Source organism: Hirundo rustica, chromosome 3 (genome assembly GCF_015227805.2).
Source record: "Hirundo rustica isolate bHirRus1 chromosome 3, bHirRus1.pri.v3, whole genome shotgun sequence".
Taxonomy (NCBI): Eukaryota; Metazoa; Chordata; class Aves; order Passeriformes; family Hirundinidae; genus Hirundo; species Hirundo rustica.
In genome coordinates, this window is record NC_053452.1 from 71,733,315 (window position 1) to 71,750,813 (window position 17,499).

Sequence of the window (17,499 nt, forward strand, 5' to 3'; positions counted from 1 at the left end):
ACCGGTGCTGATCTTCCCCTGCACTCCTACAGTTGTAGGACACCGAGATGGGGATTTGCAGAGTGACAGCATTGTAGGAGAGGTGGAATTCACTGTGAACTTGTCCCTACTGAGTTGATAAAAACCAATCCAGAACGATGCTTTGGTATGCAAGAGGTGTCACTGGCAGCAACGGGTACTCCTCATGGAGTATGGTATATAATCACAAAATTACAGAACATGAAGGGTTGGGAGGGATCTTAAATGTTATCTAGTCCCAGTCTGCCCTGCCACGGGCAAGAACAAGTCCCTCTGGACCAGGTTGATCAAGGCCTTATCCAACCTGGCATTGAACACTGCCAGGCTGGGGCACCCACAACCTCCCTGAGCAACCTATTCTAGTGCCTCATTGCCCTCACAGTAAGGAATTTCTTCCTAATACCCTAACTAAATTTCCCATCTTTCATTTTGTACCCATTCTTCCTTGTCCTATCACTACAGTTCCTGACTAGAGTGCCTTTTTGGCTTCCCAGTAGGCTACTTCAGATACTGGAAGGTTGCCATGAGGTCCTCACACAACCTTCTCTTCCCCAGGCCGTTCAGCCCCACCTTTCTCAGCTTGTCTTATGTAGGGGAGGGGCTCCAGCCCTCGTATCAACTTTGTGGCCTCCTCTGGACTTGCTCCATCTGTCACAGTGGGTAAGATCTACTACAGAAAAAGTCACAGAATATTCTGAGTTAGAAGGGACCCATCGAGTCCAACTCCTGGCCCTGCGCAGACACCCCATAAAGTCACACGATGTGCCTGAAAGCTTTGTCCAAACGCTCCTTGAACTCTGTGAGGCTTGGTGCTATGATTACTTGCTTGGGGAAGTACGAAAAAGAACAATCGGGTAAGAGAAAACAGAGAGATTAAGCGCTCAAAATCTTCAAACGCGCGGTCCATCGGCTGAGCGACCCCGCCCATGCCTCAGGAGCGGGTCCAGTACAGCTGCGGCCCTGCGGCTCTCGGCCTCCATTGCTGCCGCAGCAGCACCCATAGCGCTCTCGGAGCGGCTCGGGACCGGCCCCACGAGCAGCGGCGAGACCGCCCACCGCACCCAGCCCGTCCCGGGCCCGCCCCGGGCCCGCCCCGCCGCTTCCGGCTTCCGGCGCCGGCGGGGGCGGGCGCGCGGGCCGGGCGGAAGCCCCGCGGCGGGCGGCGCGTGCGCGGGGGCGTGGCCTCGGCGGGGGCGCGGCCGCCGCTCAGTTCCTGCCCCGCGCGCGGGCGGGCGGGTGTCGCCGGTCGCGACAGAGGTAACGGCCCGGCCCCGGCCCCGGCCCTGGCCCCGGCCCCTCGGGGTGCTGCCCGAGCGGGGCTGCCCCGGGCCCGGCCGCTGCCCGGGACAGCGCGCCTGGAGCTGCCGCCGCTGCGCTTCCCGGTCCGGCCCCGTGGGGCGGGAAGCGCAGCGGATTCACCTCGGGCGGCTGCCGGCAGGGAGGGAGGGAGGTGAACGGACAGACGGACGGACAGGGAGACAGAGCCCGCGGGGCCTGGCCGGGCCCCGGACGCCCCGTGGTCTGGGCGCGGCGCTGGGCGATGCTGGGGCCCGTCGTGCGGCCTCGGTGACCCCCGGGCCGGTCCCCGCCTCCCGGCTCGTTTCGGTGTTCTCGCCCCCCCGTCTGCGGACCGGGGCCTCTCGGGGTGCCGAGGGCTGCGGGGCGGTAACGGGAGAGGACCTTTTGGCTCTGCGGCTGGGGCGGGATGCAGCCTTAGGAAACGCTCATTTACGTTTCACTCCTTATCCACCGTCTGTTTGTAGTTCTTTGTACCAAGTGATGCTTTTAACGCTCCGGTGACAGCGTTGGTTAGCCTGCAGGAGCGTAGTTATGGGAAAACCTTTAACAAGATGTATCTTATTTGCAGTACTCCTGACTTTTTTTTTTTTGGGGGGGGATGGGGGGAATGGGTTACATTTGTAGCTGAAGAAACATTGATCTACATGTGCTTCGCTGTCCATTGGAAGAATGACAGATGATAAAGATGTACTTCGAGATGTGTGGTTTGGGCGAATACCGACCTGTTTCACTTTGTATCAGGATGAGATAACTGAAAGGGAAGCTGAGCCCTACTATGTGAGTATGACAAAGGGAGTCACAAATAGTCCAAGGTCGTGATTATGTTTGTTTCCTTCATTCTCATCACGTGTACTACTGCATGTTGTGAAAAAAATCCACTTATTTTCTTCTTATTCCTGGTAGCTTCTGAAAGTAAACATATAACTATGCTGTGTGACTTTCTTCACAGCAAGTGGAAAACTTCAGGCTTGTTTCACTAGTGAGAGAAACTTATCACAAATAATTAATTAAGATCTTTGAAAAAATTCTTAGCGAGTGATGAGATAAAAGAGGAGGCTAGATGTAAATTTGTATGTTCTTGGATAATGAGCAGTCAAAGGGAGAGAACTTCTGTTAAAGCAGAAATAATTTAGTCAGACTTATGAAATCCTAAACATTAGGGTTGGTCACCTCTGCAACATAAACTCCTAATGAACGCTGGCTCTGTGGATGACTTCTGCTCATTTTCTTTTCTTTAAAGTCCACCAGCCATGAGAGATCTAGCTCAGAAATAAGGAAAGCAACTATAATGCTAAACAGAACACTGCCTGAACAGGATTGCTAGCTGATTTTAAAAAAGGGATGATGAGCGTATTTGAGTTGTAACATGCCTTCTATAATGATGTGTTTATTTATAGTGTTCTCATCAGTTTTCATTCTTTCAGCGCCTAATAGACATGTAATTGAGAAAGAATGTTAGCTGATTCAGTGAATTGCAAATTTGAAATGCAACAAGTATATGGGAGGGAAATCTTGAACTTTTAGTTTTTATGGGGTTCTGAAATTCTTAAGTCTTATCCCATTCCACACTGGATAGAATTTTTTTTTGCTGTGTTCAGTAGCATCTTTGTGTCATCGGTTTCTCATTTGCTTGTGTTATTTTGAAGCCGAATAAACTATTAGTGCTTTTTGTTCAGCAATAATACTGCTCATCTTTGTATATTTTAGTTTCATCACTGGTAAAAGATAAGCACTTTATTTCATATTTGTTGACCTATTGCCAAATGCATTTAAGCCACCTAAAAGTCTCAGACTTTAAATTATACATACGAGTTAAAATATGTTTGCGTACTTTGTGTAAGAGTTGTGAAAGGTATGAGTTTAAGTTTAGAAGTGTACAGCCTTGATTTGTTTAACATTGGCATGGGAACCATGAAACCATGTTATCCTTGTGGTGTGGCCAGCTTTCTAAGTCAAGGAAATGGTTTTAAGGTCATAGGATTTCTTCTATTTATTCCATGTAAAGTGTGCACAAAAATTCTCAATGCTTAATTCTTTCTTTCTTCAAAATGTGGTTACTCACAAATGACAGTTCTAAAATTTTAGCTTCTTCATTTTTCAGTTCATGTAATACAGTGTCTTTGGAGGGACCAAGGATTTATAATAGTAGAAGGCAGAATAGCAGTGAAGGTTTTAAGTCATGGTATAGCTCTGATAGTTTCAGAGTGTGTTTGCATTGATGTTTTTGTTCAGATCTGGAGTGCATATGAAATAAGTCTTCATCCTTTCCACTTCCTGTGCCCAGGTTGGCATCACAGCCTATGGGCTGAATCATTTTCATGTGAAGCTGAAGCAGCAGATGGGCTTCAGCTGCTAATTTGGTATATGGGAGCAAACTTGAGCTAAATCAAAGTAAAAGAACATCAAAATACCTAAGATTATGGGTAAAGTGGAAAAGTATACGTAGTTAACATTTTGAGCCCTTGACACCAGCTCTTTAGCTTTACATGTCTCCTCTTACTTGTTAGTATAGATACAGCCTCTGTATTCCAGGCTGCCTTTCGTACATGGAAAGACTGCATGGGAAGGAAATGCAGGCATCATTAAGTTGAGAGAGGATAAAGGATTCTGCTCTGAGGAACTTGATTTATGAAGATAAAGGATGACATAGACTTGGAGGGCAAGGGATTAGAAAAAACACTCAGAGTCTGTGGGATGAATTTTGGGTTTTGTGAGTGGTGTGACAGGAGAGCCTTGTCTGCCAGATGGTTTAGTGCAGCACAGGAGTTGAAGCATGTGTGTATCACCTCCTGGCACTGCAGAGGGGTAGAACAAGTAATTTAAAATTAACTTGTCTATCTTTTGGGAAGAGTGAGTGGTGACATAAAGTGGTGACATGGGCAGCTCTGGTAAAACACTGTCCTGTGTCTTACTATAGTCGTGTAGGGTAGGTTTCTGCTGTTGTGCTAGAAATGGATACATCAATTTTCTTTGGAGTGTTTAATGCAGATGCTTGTGTTTTGAGTGACAGCGTATTTAGGAACAGTTTGCTTGAACTACTATTGTTGCTGATTTATCTGATTTTTCTCTCATCCTAAAATTGTTATGCATTTTATTTAAAAATTATATGCTGCTTGTCTCTTGGTGCAAGCAACAGTTAGAAAGAAAGGGATGAGAGAAGTATACAGAAAGTAGAGACTCACTGGCTGAGACTTGTCAGATGTATAAAGGACAAAATTGCAGCAGGATACAGACTTAGAACGATGCTCTGCCCAAGGGACTGGTCTTTAACAGGACCACTCTTTGGCTTGCTTGCTGTTGAAAGTATTATTTTGTTAAGATATCTGTAGGAGAGAGCAACGTGAAGCCATTCCACATTGGGATGTTTTGTTACATCTCCCTCGACACTTTAGTGATCAGAGCAGTCCAGTTCTTGTTAAATCTATAATTTTTCTGGTTTAGTGCTTTGCATGTAAAACTACTGCATGCTCTGCAACAAACTCTGTGGCTATACCTGGAGAGGTACTCTTTACACGGTTATATTGCAAGCATATAGTTAGGCATTAGGAGTTCTTTGTATTTCATTTAACCTGGTTAATAAGAAAACATTCCTGGTTATTATGATTAAATGCCATAGCAATAAATAATATTAAGAAGGAAGGTGTTGTGGTTTGTGTAATTTTTGGGGATGACATTTAGGGATGGCTGCGAGGATTTATTCTGCTTGGTGATGTATTTGGAGATGTACTTTTCTTAATTTAATGACGAGAACTCATGATCTTATTTGTTATCTTTCAATGGGTGAGGAAGGGATATTAAAAGGGGTAATAAGGTAAAAATGTGTTTAAACTGCTCTTAAAGATCTCACTTAACAGATTTAGTATACTTGTAAATCTCTAACATAATTAAAGCTAGAAAAGTGGTAGAATTGGATCCTTTAGTTTCTCCTATGGAAGGGGATAACTATATCAAAGTAAAAGAGCTGGGGGACCAAAGAGTTCAGTAGGTTCTACGAATGCTCAGCATCTCTGAAAAACAGGTAATTCCTGTTAACCTGATTAACTGTTAGGTTTTGTACAATGGTACAGTTTTGGTTGAAACCTTTTGAGAGTGCTGGCCACGTTGTGTTAAATTCAGTTGAAAGCTGTTTGGTTATTGTCTGTGTTCTCCAATTGTGTTGAAGTAGAAACTGGGTTGTTCTTTCACAATATAAACCGAAGTAGAATATTTTACAGAGGAAGTTATGCAGTTTAAAGAGTTATGTGAAACACAGTTGCAATTAACCATGCTTTAATATATTCATAATTTCTAACATGGCTGTGCTACATGCAACATGCTGAAAATTGGCTTTTGTAAGAGTCCTAGTAAGTCTCATCAGAGTACACCAGCATTAATTTAACTGTGCAGAAATAACATGAAATTATTACCAAAAATATGTGGGTTTGATTGGTATAGCCTGGACTGTATTGTCTCAAGAACAATCAGTGAAGATATGTGGAATTAGGTAAATAAAGGATAAGTTAATGTTGTCATTCAAGTCATTAAAGTGCCAAACAATTCTTACTTTAATATGTACATAACTTCATTGAATTTTGTTTGCCTTTTAAAAATGAAGGCTGTGTTTTGGTTACATTGCTCCTATGAAAGCAGGTAGAAACAGTGTGATGATGGTAATAAGAGCAGCAGTTGGAAAAAGAAAACCATATGGCACATGAAAATGGAGTGTTAACTGACATGATGACTGTGATAGTGGGGAGACTTGGCCTTATGTAATTTTATAAAATTGTAAAATTTAGCTGTGTCATTTAAATTTAGATATAACCTAATACGGCATTATCAAGAAGATTAATCTGTTCTTCCAGGAACCTGACATACTCTCCATACTTCTTTATTAATTGGATATTTACAAATTGTAGTATCATGGCCAAAATATTATCTGATTTTTATATCAAAGTGTGGTATAATTATTGGAGGAATTCTGGAAGAATGTTGCAGCAGAGATCAAGTTTTCTCTCAGGCAAAATATATCCTTACATGGTTTGGGATGTCTGTACCATAGACATTCACTTAGGGCTTGGCATTATTCATATACTGTAAAGAAAATACTTTAAGAAACAACACTGGTTATGAGGAACACTGGGAAACAAATGTTTCTCTAAACATACAAAATATAACCTATATATACCTTAAACCCATTACAGGATGGATACTATTAATTTAAAATGTCTGCTCTAGAGTGAATTGATATTTTACGGGGAGGTTAGTCTTTACTCAGTGAGATACTGAAAAGCATTGTTTGTTAATGCTTGGGGATTGATTCATCTCTAGAAAATGAGCCACACAGTTATCAGTCAATTCACTGATTGATACAGAGTGCTTAGCTACTCCTGTGCACTTCAAAAAAAAAAAGGTGGTAGGGAAGGTGTTGCAATAAAAAATAGCACACTGTTCTGATTTGGGTAGTATACACTTGAGAAAAGAAGATAGTATATGACAAAGCTGTAAGAGTGTTTCTTGTTTCAACTCATAAAATATTTACAGTTTTCTTTCTGATTTTAGTAGCTGGGTGAAGGTTAAATAGTGGAATAGTAGTCTTGACTAATAGGTTGAATGGGCAAACCCAGTGCAAAGAAAATGGAAATTGCCAGCTACTAGAAGTACAAAACACTTGGAAACCAAACCCTTAAGCATCTATTTTTCATTGGTTTTGTTTGTTTGTTTTTTCCTGGTGTAGGAATTTCCATTTTGAAACTGATACACAGTTGCGCATTCTTTTCAATAAGGAATTAGAATCTCTTCCTAGGTGTTCATATGAAAAAATGTTTAAAGCTTCATTATTTAAATATAGAAAAGCAGAAATTGAAGTCCACTGGTTTCTGCTCACACCCCCCCCCCCCACCCCCCCCCCCCCCCCCCGAAAGAATCAAGGACTTAATATTTTTTACTTTTTTTGGTGTTCAATATCTTGGATACTGCTATTCTGCATCTTCTGAGTACTTCATTTTGTAGCCTTCCATTGACCATTAAAAAGTAAACTGTCTAAAAGACCTCTTACTTTAAAGGGGAAGAAGAGAATGCTAACTGAATTTTGGTTATTAAAATGCATACTTGTTACAGATTTTTGCTAGTTTAGTGTATTTTACTTACACTTAAAGCTTCTATAATTTTTTTTCAGTTGCTTTTGCCAAGGATAAGCTACTTGACACTGGTAACAGACAAAGTGAAGAAACACTTTCAGAAAGTTATGAGACAAGAGGAAGTTAGCGAAATATGGTTTGAATACGAAGGTACACCACTGAAATGGTGAGTTTATTGAACTTTGTACTTTATGCAGTTTATCATGTAGCGAGTTCCCAGGCTCAGCACAGTCTCAGTAGTCTTCCTAAAGTAATCACTCCCTTGGGTTTCAAAGATGGCAAAAGAGGAGGAGGGTAAGAAATGCATGTTTTTGGGGAAAAACAAAAGAAGGTTAAATGTTGAACATATTTTTTTATTATTCTGCTTGTTTTTTGCACTGTATGCATGAGACAGGTGTTGTGCTGCACTTACTGGTTTTGTTCTTGTTGTTACCATAATTCAGAATGCCTGTGGTTTTGGCTTTACCATTGCTTACAGTAGAATTGCCAAATAAATCTTCCTTTTAACATATTCCACCTTCCTAAAAGATGTCTAGTAATGCAGATAGGAAGTAGTATTTCTAGAGTGCAAATTTTTGTTTGCAAATAGCTTATGTGCATGATGATAATAAAACATGAGTAGCCTTCACTCTTCACTGGTGTAATCTGTGCTGGCACTGTAAAAATCTAATATGATCTGCAAACATTTGTTGAATTAAATTAGTTCAAGTTTACTGAACTAATTGGTGTTGATTTTTTTATTTTTTTTATTTTGTCCTATTGTCTATTAAAACGATCTTCTTTTGGGGTTTTAGTTTGTTGGGGTTTTTTGTGAGAGGTTAGGGACTTGGACTGATACTGTTTTATTTAATTAATTTTCATAAATACTTTTCATAGGTTTTCTACTTCTGCTGTTAAAGAGTTTTAAAGAAAATATTTTGAGAATGTTTGCTGGTTCTGTATAGATAGTATCAGCCCTCCAGAAGGTATTTAGTATTTTGAATCATGAAGAGATTTTTTTTTTTCTCCTATTATTTCTTGTATCTTCATAGGAAGGAAAACTAGTGATTTTTAAAATCTTACTGAACCTGGATTGTCTTGTGATTAGCAAGCATCACATCATGGAGTCCCTGTAGATTTGGTGATGCAGTAGAGCTCTTCTAGTCTTTTATTTCTTTGAGACCAACCTAGTGTAAACCATGAAAATATGTAAATAGAAACCCATAAAAACAATCTCTTTAAACTTTTATTATAACTGACTGGCAAGACCAGCTTTAGACATCTAAATAAATTATGTGTGTGGAATTTAACAAGAAATGGTGTCTTATGTGCCATAGTAATGTTGAGTCATGGAGACTACCTAAATAAATAGCAAGGTACTACATTTATCCTAGTGTGTTCATAATCCCAGGTAAGTATTGGGAGAAAACTAGTTTTCACTGAAGTTGTAACAAGAAAGGAAAGCAAGGCTTTGTACTTCAACTGAAAATAGATCTGTGTTTTCAGTAAGTTTTCAAATGCCATGATGTTTAAACGAGAATTAAAAAAATAACTGTACAATATAAGTCAATAAATTAATAAATTAATAAAATTAAGTGAAGAGTTATTAAATTCATTGAAGGTAGAAATGAAAATAAATCGTGTAATGATGATCTGCTAATTAAGACTCTCATCTTTCAGAAAAACTAAGCCTATTCTGCCAGGAACAGCTCCACTGATTTTGGTGGAAGGTGCTTTTCTAAGGAAAGTGCTATTTGTAAACCAGTATTTTAGGAGAATGGTAATTCCATAAAGACCCAAAGCTTCTTCTGGGGAAGACCAGAACTGAGAATTAGATTGAGGTAGTAGCTGGTAGAGAAAGAATAGTGGGCATTAATGTTTAATCTTTTTAGCTATGACTTGTGCATTCAGAATCAAATAGGACTTGTTAATAATATTGCTTATTCTAATTACTTACTTTGTCCTGTGAGGTCTTACTGCTTACAGTCTGTGCAGTTTCTGCCTAGTTGGGATGAAGTCTGTATCTGTTGAGATGCAGCTCTTCCATTTTCCTGTGAGATTTTGGAGGAAGTCTGAAATATAGTTTCAACTTCAGGCTCTGCACTACATGGGTCAAGTTCTTAAAAGAGAATGAAGCTCTCCAGGCCTGGAGTTATATGGGCCTGGGTTCCTTGTCCTGCTGAGAGTGTTGGGGTAGAGGAAGATGGATTTTTTGCCTCCAGAAGCTGTGTGCTGTGGGAGGGTCTGTGTCACCAAGGTGAGAACTTTCAGGAGGAGCTTATCAGACTGTGCAGCATTAGAGACTACAGAAGGAAATAGATCAAACTTCACACCATCCTGCAGCTACAGAAGACTAACTACAACCACACTGAAGGAGATGCAGGCAACAGTCTCCTAAGATTTGGAAGAGCTGGAAGTTTGATGTCTTGCAACAGGAGGAATGTTCCTTCTACACCTGCATTTCTCTTAATATAGCATAGGTTCAGTGCTCTGGCTGCGGGTGAAGGACTGAAAGTGTTGTCCAGTGATGCGTCTGATATGGCTGAGTCTGAACTGTGCAGGGGCACCAGGAGGAGATGAAAAATTCAGTCAAAAGTCTGTATTCTGCCTACTGTTCTTTCTCCAGGAATTTTAACGCTGCCATTTCATGGTCACTGCAGCTAAAGCTGCCACTGATTATCACAACTCTTTTGTCTTAACAGGTAAGTAACAGACTCAGCTTTGGGTTATCTCTGGTTCATCTAGTATCTGTATCAAGAAATCTTGACTACTTGTGTCCTGCTTTGTTGCTTTTCCAGCAGATGTGAGAGATTAACAGGAAGCAGGATCTGTGATGTAGATACTTACTGAGTTGTCTAAAAAAGACTTACCTATTTTCTCACTTGGTGTAGGGGTTTAGCATTTATTCTCTTATTGTGGGAGGGAGAGATTAGGAGAAAAAAAACTAAAGTAGGCTTAAGCTTAAAAATGAACAAAAATAATTTTATTAACATACACTCTAAGAATGAAAGGGAAAAAAAAACTTGAGAAATAAGAAAAACACAATTACACTTAAACTAAAACACAATTACACTTTAAAACACGCTTCTCTCCTTTTACAGACTATTAACTTTCTTATTGAACAACAAAGAAAAAACACAGCTTAGGATTTTCAGTCAGTTTCACTATTTAGACATAACCACTCATAACATTTTAGGAGAAGAGCCTCTCTAAAACTTTATGAAGACGTTTGCTGCAAGACAAAATAGTCCAGTGCTCCCAATGTCACACATCTGCTGCTGCTCAGAGTTTTCGCAGACTGTGATGTTCTATCAGCAAAGCTTTCAGTGTATCTGGGGCACTATTTACGAATACTTTTTCTAGTCTAAAATCATCTTTGTCTCAAAGGCTGAGACCTCCTTTTAACCCAGGAGCAGGGGCTTTAAAGTTCCCGAATAAATCTCAATTACATCAGTCCTTAATTTTGATTAGAATAGCATTCTACCCAACGATACTAAGATGCTACAAAGAACAGTTCATTTCTCTATAATTTACCTTAGAAAAAAGTCCAGTTAAAAATGTCCACTTCTTCAATCTTATTCCAATATTATTAGTTCTTTTACTTCTAATCTAAATGACTTCATGCAGTGTCTGTTTTTATGTACCCTTTGTTTTCTTTCTTCTTTCTCTCAAGGAAGAATTGTGCTTTAAAAGTTTTGTGTTACTAAGAATGGGTTAAATCTGCCTGGGCACCCGGCTGTAGAAGCTGAAGGAAAAGAAAAATGCAAAGCTGTGCTGATGGAAGAAGCTGGTAGATGTCCTTTTTTCCACCCCTCGGTCTGATCCAGGGTGGCTCAGCTCAGAGTTGTTACGGAGCTGCAGGCTTTCTTTCTCTGCTGCCAGCGGCGATTAAGCTGGGCCGTGTTTTGGCCCTTTCTGCCACGGTCTGAGCACGTGGCCAGCACTGCCAAGCTGCAGCTGCCTCTCTTCCCTGCCGGCAAGCGGAGGAAAGGGGCTCAGCCGGCCCAGGCCCTCCCTGTGCAGGCAGCGGCCCTCAGAGGCCCGGCTGGGCCCGGCCTGGCTGCCCAGAGGGGCAGCAGAGCCTGACCCAGGGCCGCCCACCGCCCACGATGTCACCTCATGGCTGATTTCCAAAGCGAGAGAGAGAGACCCATCAACAGCAGATTAGTTTTAAAGGTCCCCTCCAAAGTTGTATTGACATTTCGCATTGTTCAGCTAAGCTACCAATATCTCGGCCAGCTTTTTGATAGGTCCTTGTCCTCCGCCCCCCCAAACTACTGCATGGTCAGGGCAGGGAAAAAACATTTCACATTTCTAAAACGAAATTGTGCTAACCCATGATACCTGGATTGCGTGATCTGTTGCCCTTTGTAGTTGCTCCTCTGTTCCTGAACCACAGGAACTCCACCAACCTGTTGTCTGTCCAATAAGTTTCATACATCTAAGCTGCTCCCTGACATGGAAGACAACCCTCTGTCCTCATCTGCCCTGTCTGCCTTTGCTAAGCAGCTTATGTCTGTCCTTCCACAGCAGTATTCCAGTTGTCCAAGCTGTCTCACTGTACCTCAGGTAGCCCAACACTCTCCATGAGCATGTGCAATTCTAGTTTTTCCGGCTTGTTTCCCAAGCTGTGTGCACTTATGTGGATACTTGTGGTGGGCTCTCTTCTACCTTCTTATATCACTTTTACATCTCCTTTGTAGCTGTCACCTTTCACCACTTGCTGTTCACCCATGTCCATTAATTTCTATTTATATGTGGGTTGTTATTTACACTTCTGTTGTATATGGTCTAAAGCTCTCACCAGGTTAGGCAACCTTAAAGCAAGGATACTTTTGTCTGATTTAGGTGGATTCCGTCTCTCCCTAGCCTTCTGTTATCCCCGAAGACTATCCTATGTCTGTAAAAGCCAAGTCAGTCATTGTTGCACTAGCTGCATAACCAGCTCCTGATCTGCAGACGCCATTCTGAACCTGTCTCCTTTAATGGCACAATTGTGGAGATGCCTCCTTGCCCCTCAAACTTGTAGAGTCACTTTTGATACTCTCAGGGGTTCTGCTGCAGCACTTAAAATTTGTGCCTTTGTGGGTAAACAGCAAGACCTAATAAGCCAAACAGAGGACACCGTTGCCAGTCTGCAACGTTTTAACAAGCAGCAAACCTCTGCAGTTTAAGAAGTGAAGTGGGCAGATGGGGTCCCCTGTAGGATGGAGTCTCATAGTGCTATTAGCTGCTTTCTCTGTCTGTGGATGTGCTGCTCAGACAGCTCTGATGCTTCCTCATAACTTCCAGCCTCTTGTCTGACACTGAAGCACTGCCAGTGGTTGGAGAAGGCCTGTCCTTTCTTGGCCAGAGGTTAAGGAGACTTTTCTGTCTGTCCATGCAGGAGCTGCTCTGGCAGTCACACGCTCGGATCACCTGGGCTGGGACTGAGGCCCCTTTGCAGCAGGTGGCTCCAGGGAGCCGATGGGTGCCTCGCTTGACTGCCTACACAGCCCACACCCACAGTCAGACAAGGTTTCCTTACCCGCTGGACCCCATAGCAGAGCCTCAGGCATCTGGATCCCTAAAAGACCTTAGTCGTGGTGTAACAACAGAATAACAGCTTGAACTGGTGGCCCTGAGCAGGGACCCCAAACCAAGGAACCCCTGGGCTTTTATACCCTCACAGTCTGTGATAGTGTGGGGTTTTTACTGTGTGCCATTGGCTCCTGCCGTGTCCCTGACTGTCCAGTCACCTGGCAGGGCTGCAGGTCCTCATGCCCTTTCCTGTGCAAAGGGTCAGCATCAGTTTTGGCCGCTTGCTTGGGGCTCCTGTCACCCAGAGCTCAACCTGCAGCTCCCTGTGCAGCTGGGCGCTGAGCTACTGGCGCTGAACCGATTCCTCAACACCAGAGTTCACACAACTCTGATCCTTCCCATCCTGTGAGTCCCCACTGACCACTCCCATGACTGCTGACACTTTGTCTCCAGATTGTCATCTCTGTGAGATCTTGGTGCAGATGCCATTAATCCCTATATCTTCCCTGATGCTGTGCAGCCCCCTGACTTCTTGCGGCTCCTTAGCTTGGTGACATAGGTCCTCACTAATGTTCACCTCTTCTAGGCAAGGACATTTCCTCTGCCCGTTCCAGCCCTCAGGAAAGGTCCCAAGCTCTCATGGCAGCTTGAAACCTGGAGAGCTGCAGCCTTTCTCAGGAGCTCTCCCTGAGTAATGTTGTCGTGTGCTGGAGTAGTTTCTTCAGCAGATGCTAGGGGATGACACCTGCAGCTTGTTTCCATCCTGTCTGAGCACTTGCACATGGCTTTCAATGGAGTTTTTTGTCCCATTTGTGTGGGTTGTGTTCTAGTCCTGGTAACTGTGTAGGTGGCTCTCTAGTATGAACTGGATGGATGCTTGTCCCTTCCTGTTCATAAATTAGCAGGAAACGAAAGGTCAAAGCACCATTTAATCAGGCATCTATTAACTCTGCAAAGCACAGAGATTTTACTGGAGAAATTTGATTACATAAACTTTACTTTGTAATCTTAACTGATTAGAAAATACAGATGTAGGCCAAGACCTGATGCAGTTTTTGTATGTTTTTTTTGTTGTGGTTTTTGTTTTCTTAGTTATCTGTTTTGTTGTGTAAATTGAAAGTAACTGGAAGTCATTGTTCATGTTGAAAATTTGTGTTCATCTAATTATCAAGTATAATTTTTGTTACTTAACCCATCTAGAAAACTACTCTTTCATGGAACGCTTGCTTGAATCTCAGTTAAGTGTTTAGGACATGACTGGCAGTTGATAGGAAAAAATCTTCATGGTAGAAACTTGAGCATTAGCAGTGAATCAGGATAAATCTGGATATGCATCGTCTTTTTATTCCTGTAAGCTCAGGAGTTGTAGTAGTATTTTGGGTTTTATTTTCGTGTTGTGGTGAATGTCTCTTAGCTTTGGGGTGGCTCACCCGTAGAGGGTGCTAAAGCACTGTTGTGTGAGAGTTTCACCGGTCTGGAAAATGGCTTGGCACAGGTGCTGTTACAGAAACACTCTTGGTTAGTACTCTTGGGACTTTCAGAACTTATGTACGTGCTTGGGTCTGTGATCAGTCCCATTTAATTCAGTGAAACTACTGACTTTACAGTTCAGCACGTGTTTCTGTCTTTGTAGGATGAAAAGCTAGTAAGGTTATGATTTTTGAAAGATAAGAGAATGGGTCTTGGTATGCTTAATTTAAAAAAAAAAAAAAAAAAAAAAAATCAAAAATCTTGCCAATATATGTGTATGAGAAAACTGAATAAAGAGCTTTTTTTGCAGTGCCTGTGGAGGTTTTGTGTGTGTGATATATGTTCCATATTCTAATGAATTTAAAGGAGAGAAAGCTATGAGATGGAAGTGAATATTTGTCAGAGGCGAGCTTTTTGTGTAACTCTTTTAATCTGGAATACAATTGAAGTACAAACCTCCAATTAATTTTTCCTCCCCTTTCATTCTTCTTAACTTGATAGTAAAGATATAGACTTGATCTATTGTCTTTCAGCCATTTTGCAGATACTTAATTTTTTCACTCTTATACTTATTCTCTGCACTGATATATCAGTCATTTGGGGGAAGGAAAGGATGTTAAGGGTTATTGTGGTATAAACCCAGGACATTCAAGCATCTGAAAGCATGTGTGCTTTTCTGTCACACTAGCTATTCCTGGTCTGATGCTTTTTAACTAAAAATATTGTTTTCGAAGGTTCCACAAAGCAGCTGTAGGCCACTGAAGGCTGTTGCAAAAGTAGCAGTGTTTTGTGGGCACAGCTTGGAGACCACTGATTTAGATATTGAACATGTACATTCCAGACTTGATTCTGCTTGTCAGTAATCTAAACTTGCCTGTATAACTTTTCTAAGTAAGCAATAAAGAATGCTGATTGTGGTAGTGAAAAAGCTATTTTTGTGTGTGTGTGTAAATGCAGGTATGTTAACTGTGATACATAGAATTAAATGCATGGCTTCTATATTAAATTAATATCTTGTAATTTTCAGGCATTACCCAATTGGTTTACTCTTTGATCTCCATGCATCAAATACAGCCCTTCCTTGGAGCATCACGGTTCATTTCAAGGTAAATTGATATAGACCCTATTTTAAGAACAAGTGAGCATGAGATTGCATGACATTTGGAAGCTAGGAAAAGGTTTCATAACTATTATAAAGCATGTGAATGGTGTGATTTGAAAGGGAGATTATCGATTGTTCAGGAAGCATTTAAAGGTTTGTGTAAATCTGCAGCTATTTTCTATGAGATTGTGTGTGCTTTTACAAGACTTTCTGTTAAAAAATATTCTATTATAATCTCAAAATACAAAATTGTGTTTCAAGTTAGGAGGCTGATGATAGAAGAACTTTCTATGTTTTTAATTTATTAGCTTGAGTTGACTGAAGATTGGGAAGATTAAGAAGTGCTTGTCCTTTTAGACATATATGAGCATGGATATGAGATGCTATAGAAATCTTTGAAGTCAGGGAATCCTGGTGTACTTAATGTTGGTCACTTTTAGGGAACTGAGTGAAATGAGTTTGGTCTTGTGACAGCTTAGTCACAGGAGAGACATTGTTTTGATTATGGATTGTAAACCCATTAGGTATGACTTAACAGCACTTCTGATCTTTGCTCAGAATGGAACTTGAACAGGGTTAGCTTTGGTGCAGGATTCTTGCATACTATGAAATGCACTGGGACAATAATTCCAGATATGTTTTGAAGTCAAAAGCACAACTAAAATCATAATATTTAACTTTGAAATGTTAATTTCTCCATTGTAAAAGAAACAGTGCAATAGGAAAACTGATCTGAAGGACAACGCTACATTAATAGGCTTGACTTTAGTGTGTGAGAAATTTGAGTGAAATGGAAAACGTATTGGGAAGCACATGTGTTGAACGTTTTCATTGCAACAGTTCTCAAAGGTGTGTTAGAAAAACTTTTTCCAACAATAATTGATTCTTTTTGGAAGTGTACACTGAAACCATACGTTCTTATGATATGTTTTTCTACATGTTGAAACTTTTAAAATAACTGACTTAATGGATCTGAAGCTGGGGATGTTTTTGAAACCATTGTAATTGCTGCACTTGTCTGATAAATGTCAGAGACTTAGGATGAGGAAACTTCAGAATGTTCTGAAGAAAATGTAAGGCGTGTAGTTTCATAAATCATGGTTTAATTGTTGTGTTCTGAGAGCCCTGGGATATTAACAGTGGCAATGTGAGGATGTTGCCATCACAAAGTAGAGGCATCTTGAGAATTAAGTTGCAGCACCACAGTGCTTTTTAATCAACAGCGTAAGTTTGACTTTAATGTCCTTGTGCTTGCCAAAAGATCAGCTACTTTTAGTTTTTCTCAAAGGTATACATTAAAGATCAGCAGAAATAATTAACAGCTAAGGTAGTTTTATTTTAAAAGTTGATGTAATTTAGTAACGTAATGCTGTGGAGATAGCACCTGAATAATCTCTCTTCCTATTTTGATATAGTCTGAAAGTTTATTTAAATAAAACCCCTCTGAATCCTTAAGTCAAAACATAACTGAAAGATATCAGAGTACATCAAAATATTAAAGATATTTTCATGTGTTACAGTTCCTTACAGCTGAGTAGTTCAGGTGTGGGACTTTTGACTAGAGTATTCTTTTCATTTCTGTGTAGTTATTCTTCAAAGTGATGTAGTTTTTATTTGGCTTAATTAAACAGCATTAGATTTTAAGGGGTTTAACTTTTGTTGTCGTGGCTGTCTCTTTTCCTCTACCATTGCGTGCAGTCAACAGTAGATATCTCAAACATCTGTAAAAAGTGTTTTTCATCTTCTTTTTAAAAGTCAAACTCCCCCTATCAGGTTTCTTTGTTTGAAGTTAAAAACATGGAAAAGGTTGATTGCTGTTCAGCAGAAGTTTTCAAGCTGATAGATGTTTGTAATCGTCCTCCTGTGTTATGTACGCAGACCAAATCATAAACACGCTTAGTTTTTGCATTGAAGAAACAGTTTGTTAATTTGTGCTTCTGGTATGCGATAAAATTATGTGTATTGTATCTTGTAAAGTTGAAAAACAGTTGCATT

General features: G+C 40.9%; 1 protein-coding gene across 1 annotated transcript in view; it reads left to right on the top strand.

Moving 5' to 3' along the window:
* Nucleotides 1-1,200: 1,200 nt before the first annotated feature.
* Nucleotides 1,201-17,499, top strand: part of ATG5 (autophagy related 5) — a 71,607-nt gene continuing 55,308 nt past the window's right edge. Inside the window, exons 1-4 of the mRNA XM_040059473.2 lie at nucleotides 1,201-1,275; nucleotides 1,942-2,094; nucleotides 7,472-7,599; nucleotides 15,430-15,508. Of these exons, the coding sequence (XP_039915407.1) occupies nucleotides 1,987-2,094; nucleotides 7,472-7,599; nucleotides 15,430-15,508 (315 nt within the window). The 5' untranslated portion in view covers nucleotides 1,201-1,275; nucleotides 1,942-1,986. The remainder of the gene's footprint in view (nucleotides 1,276-1,941; nucleotides 2,095-7,471; nucleotides 7,600-15,429; nucleotides 15,509-17,499) is intronic.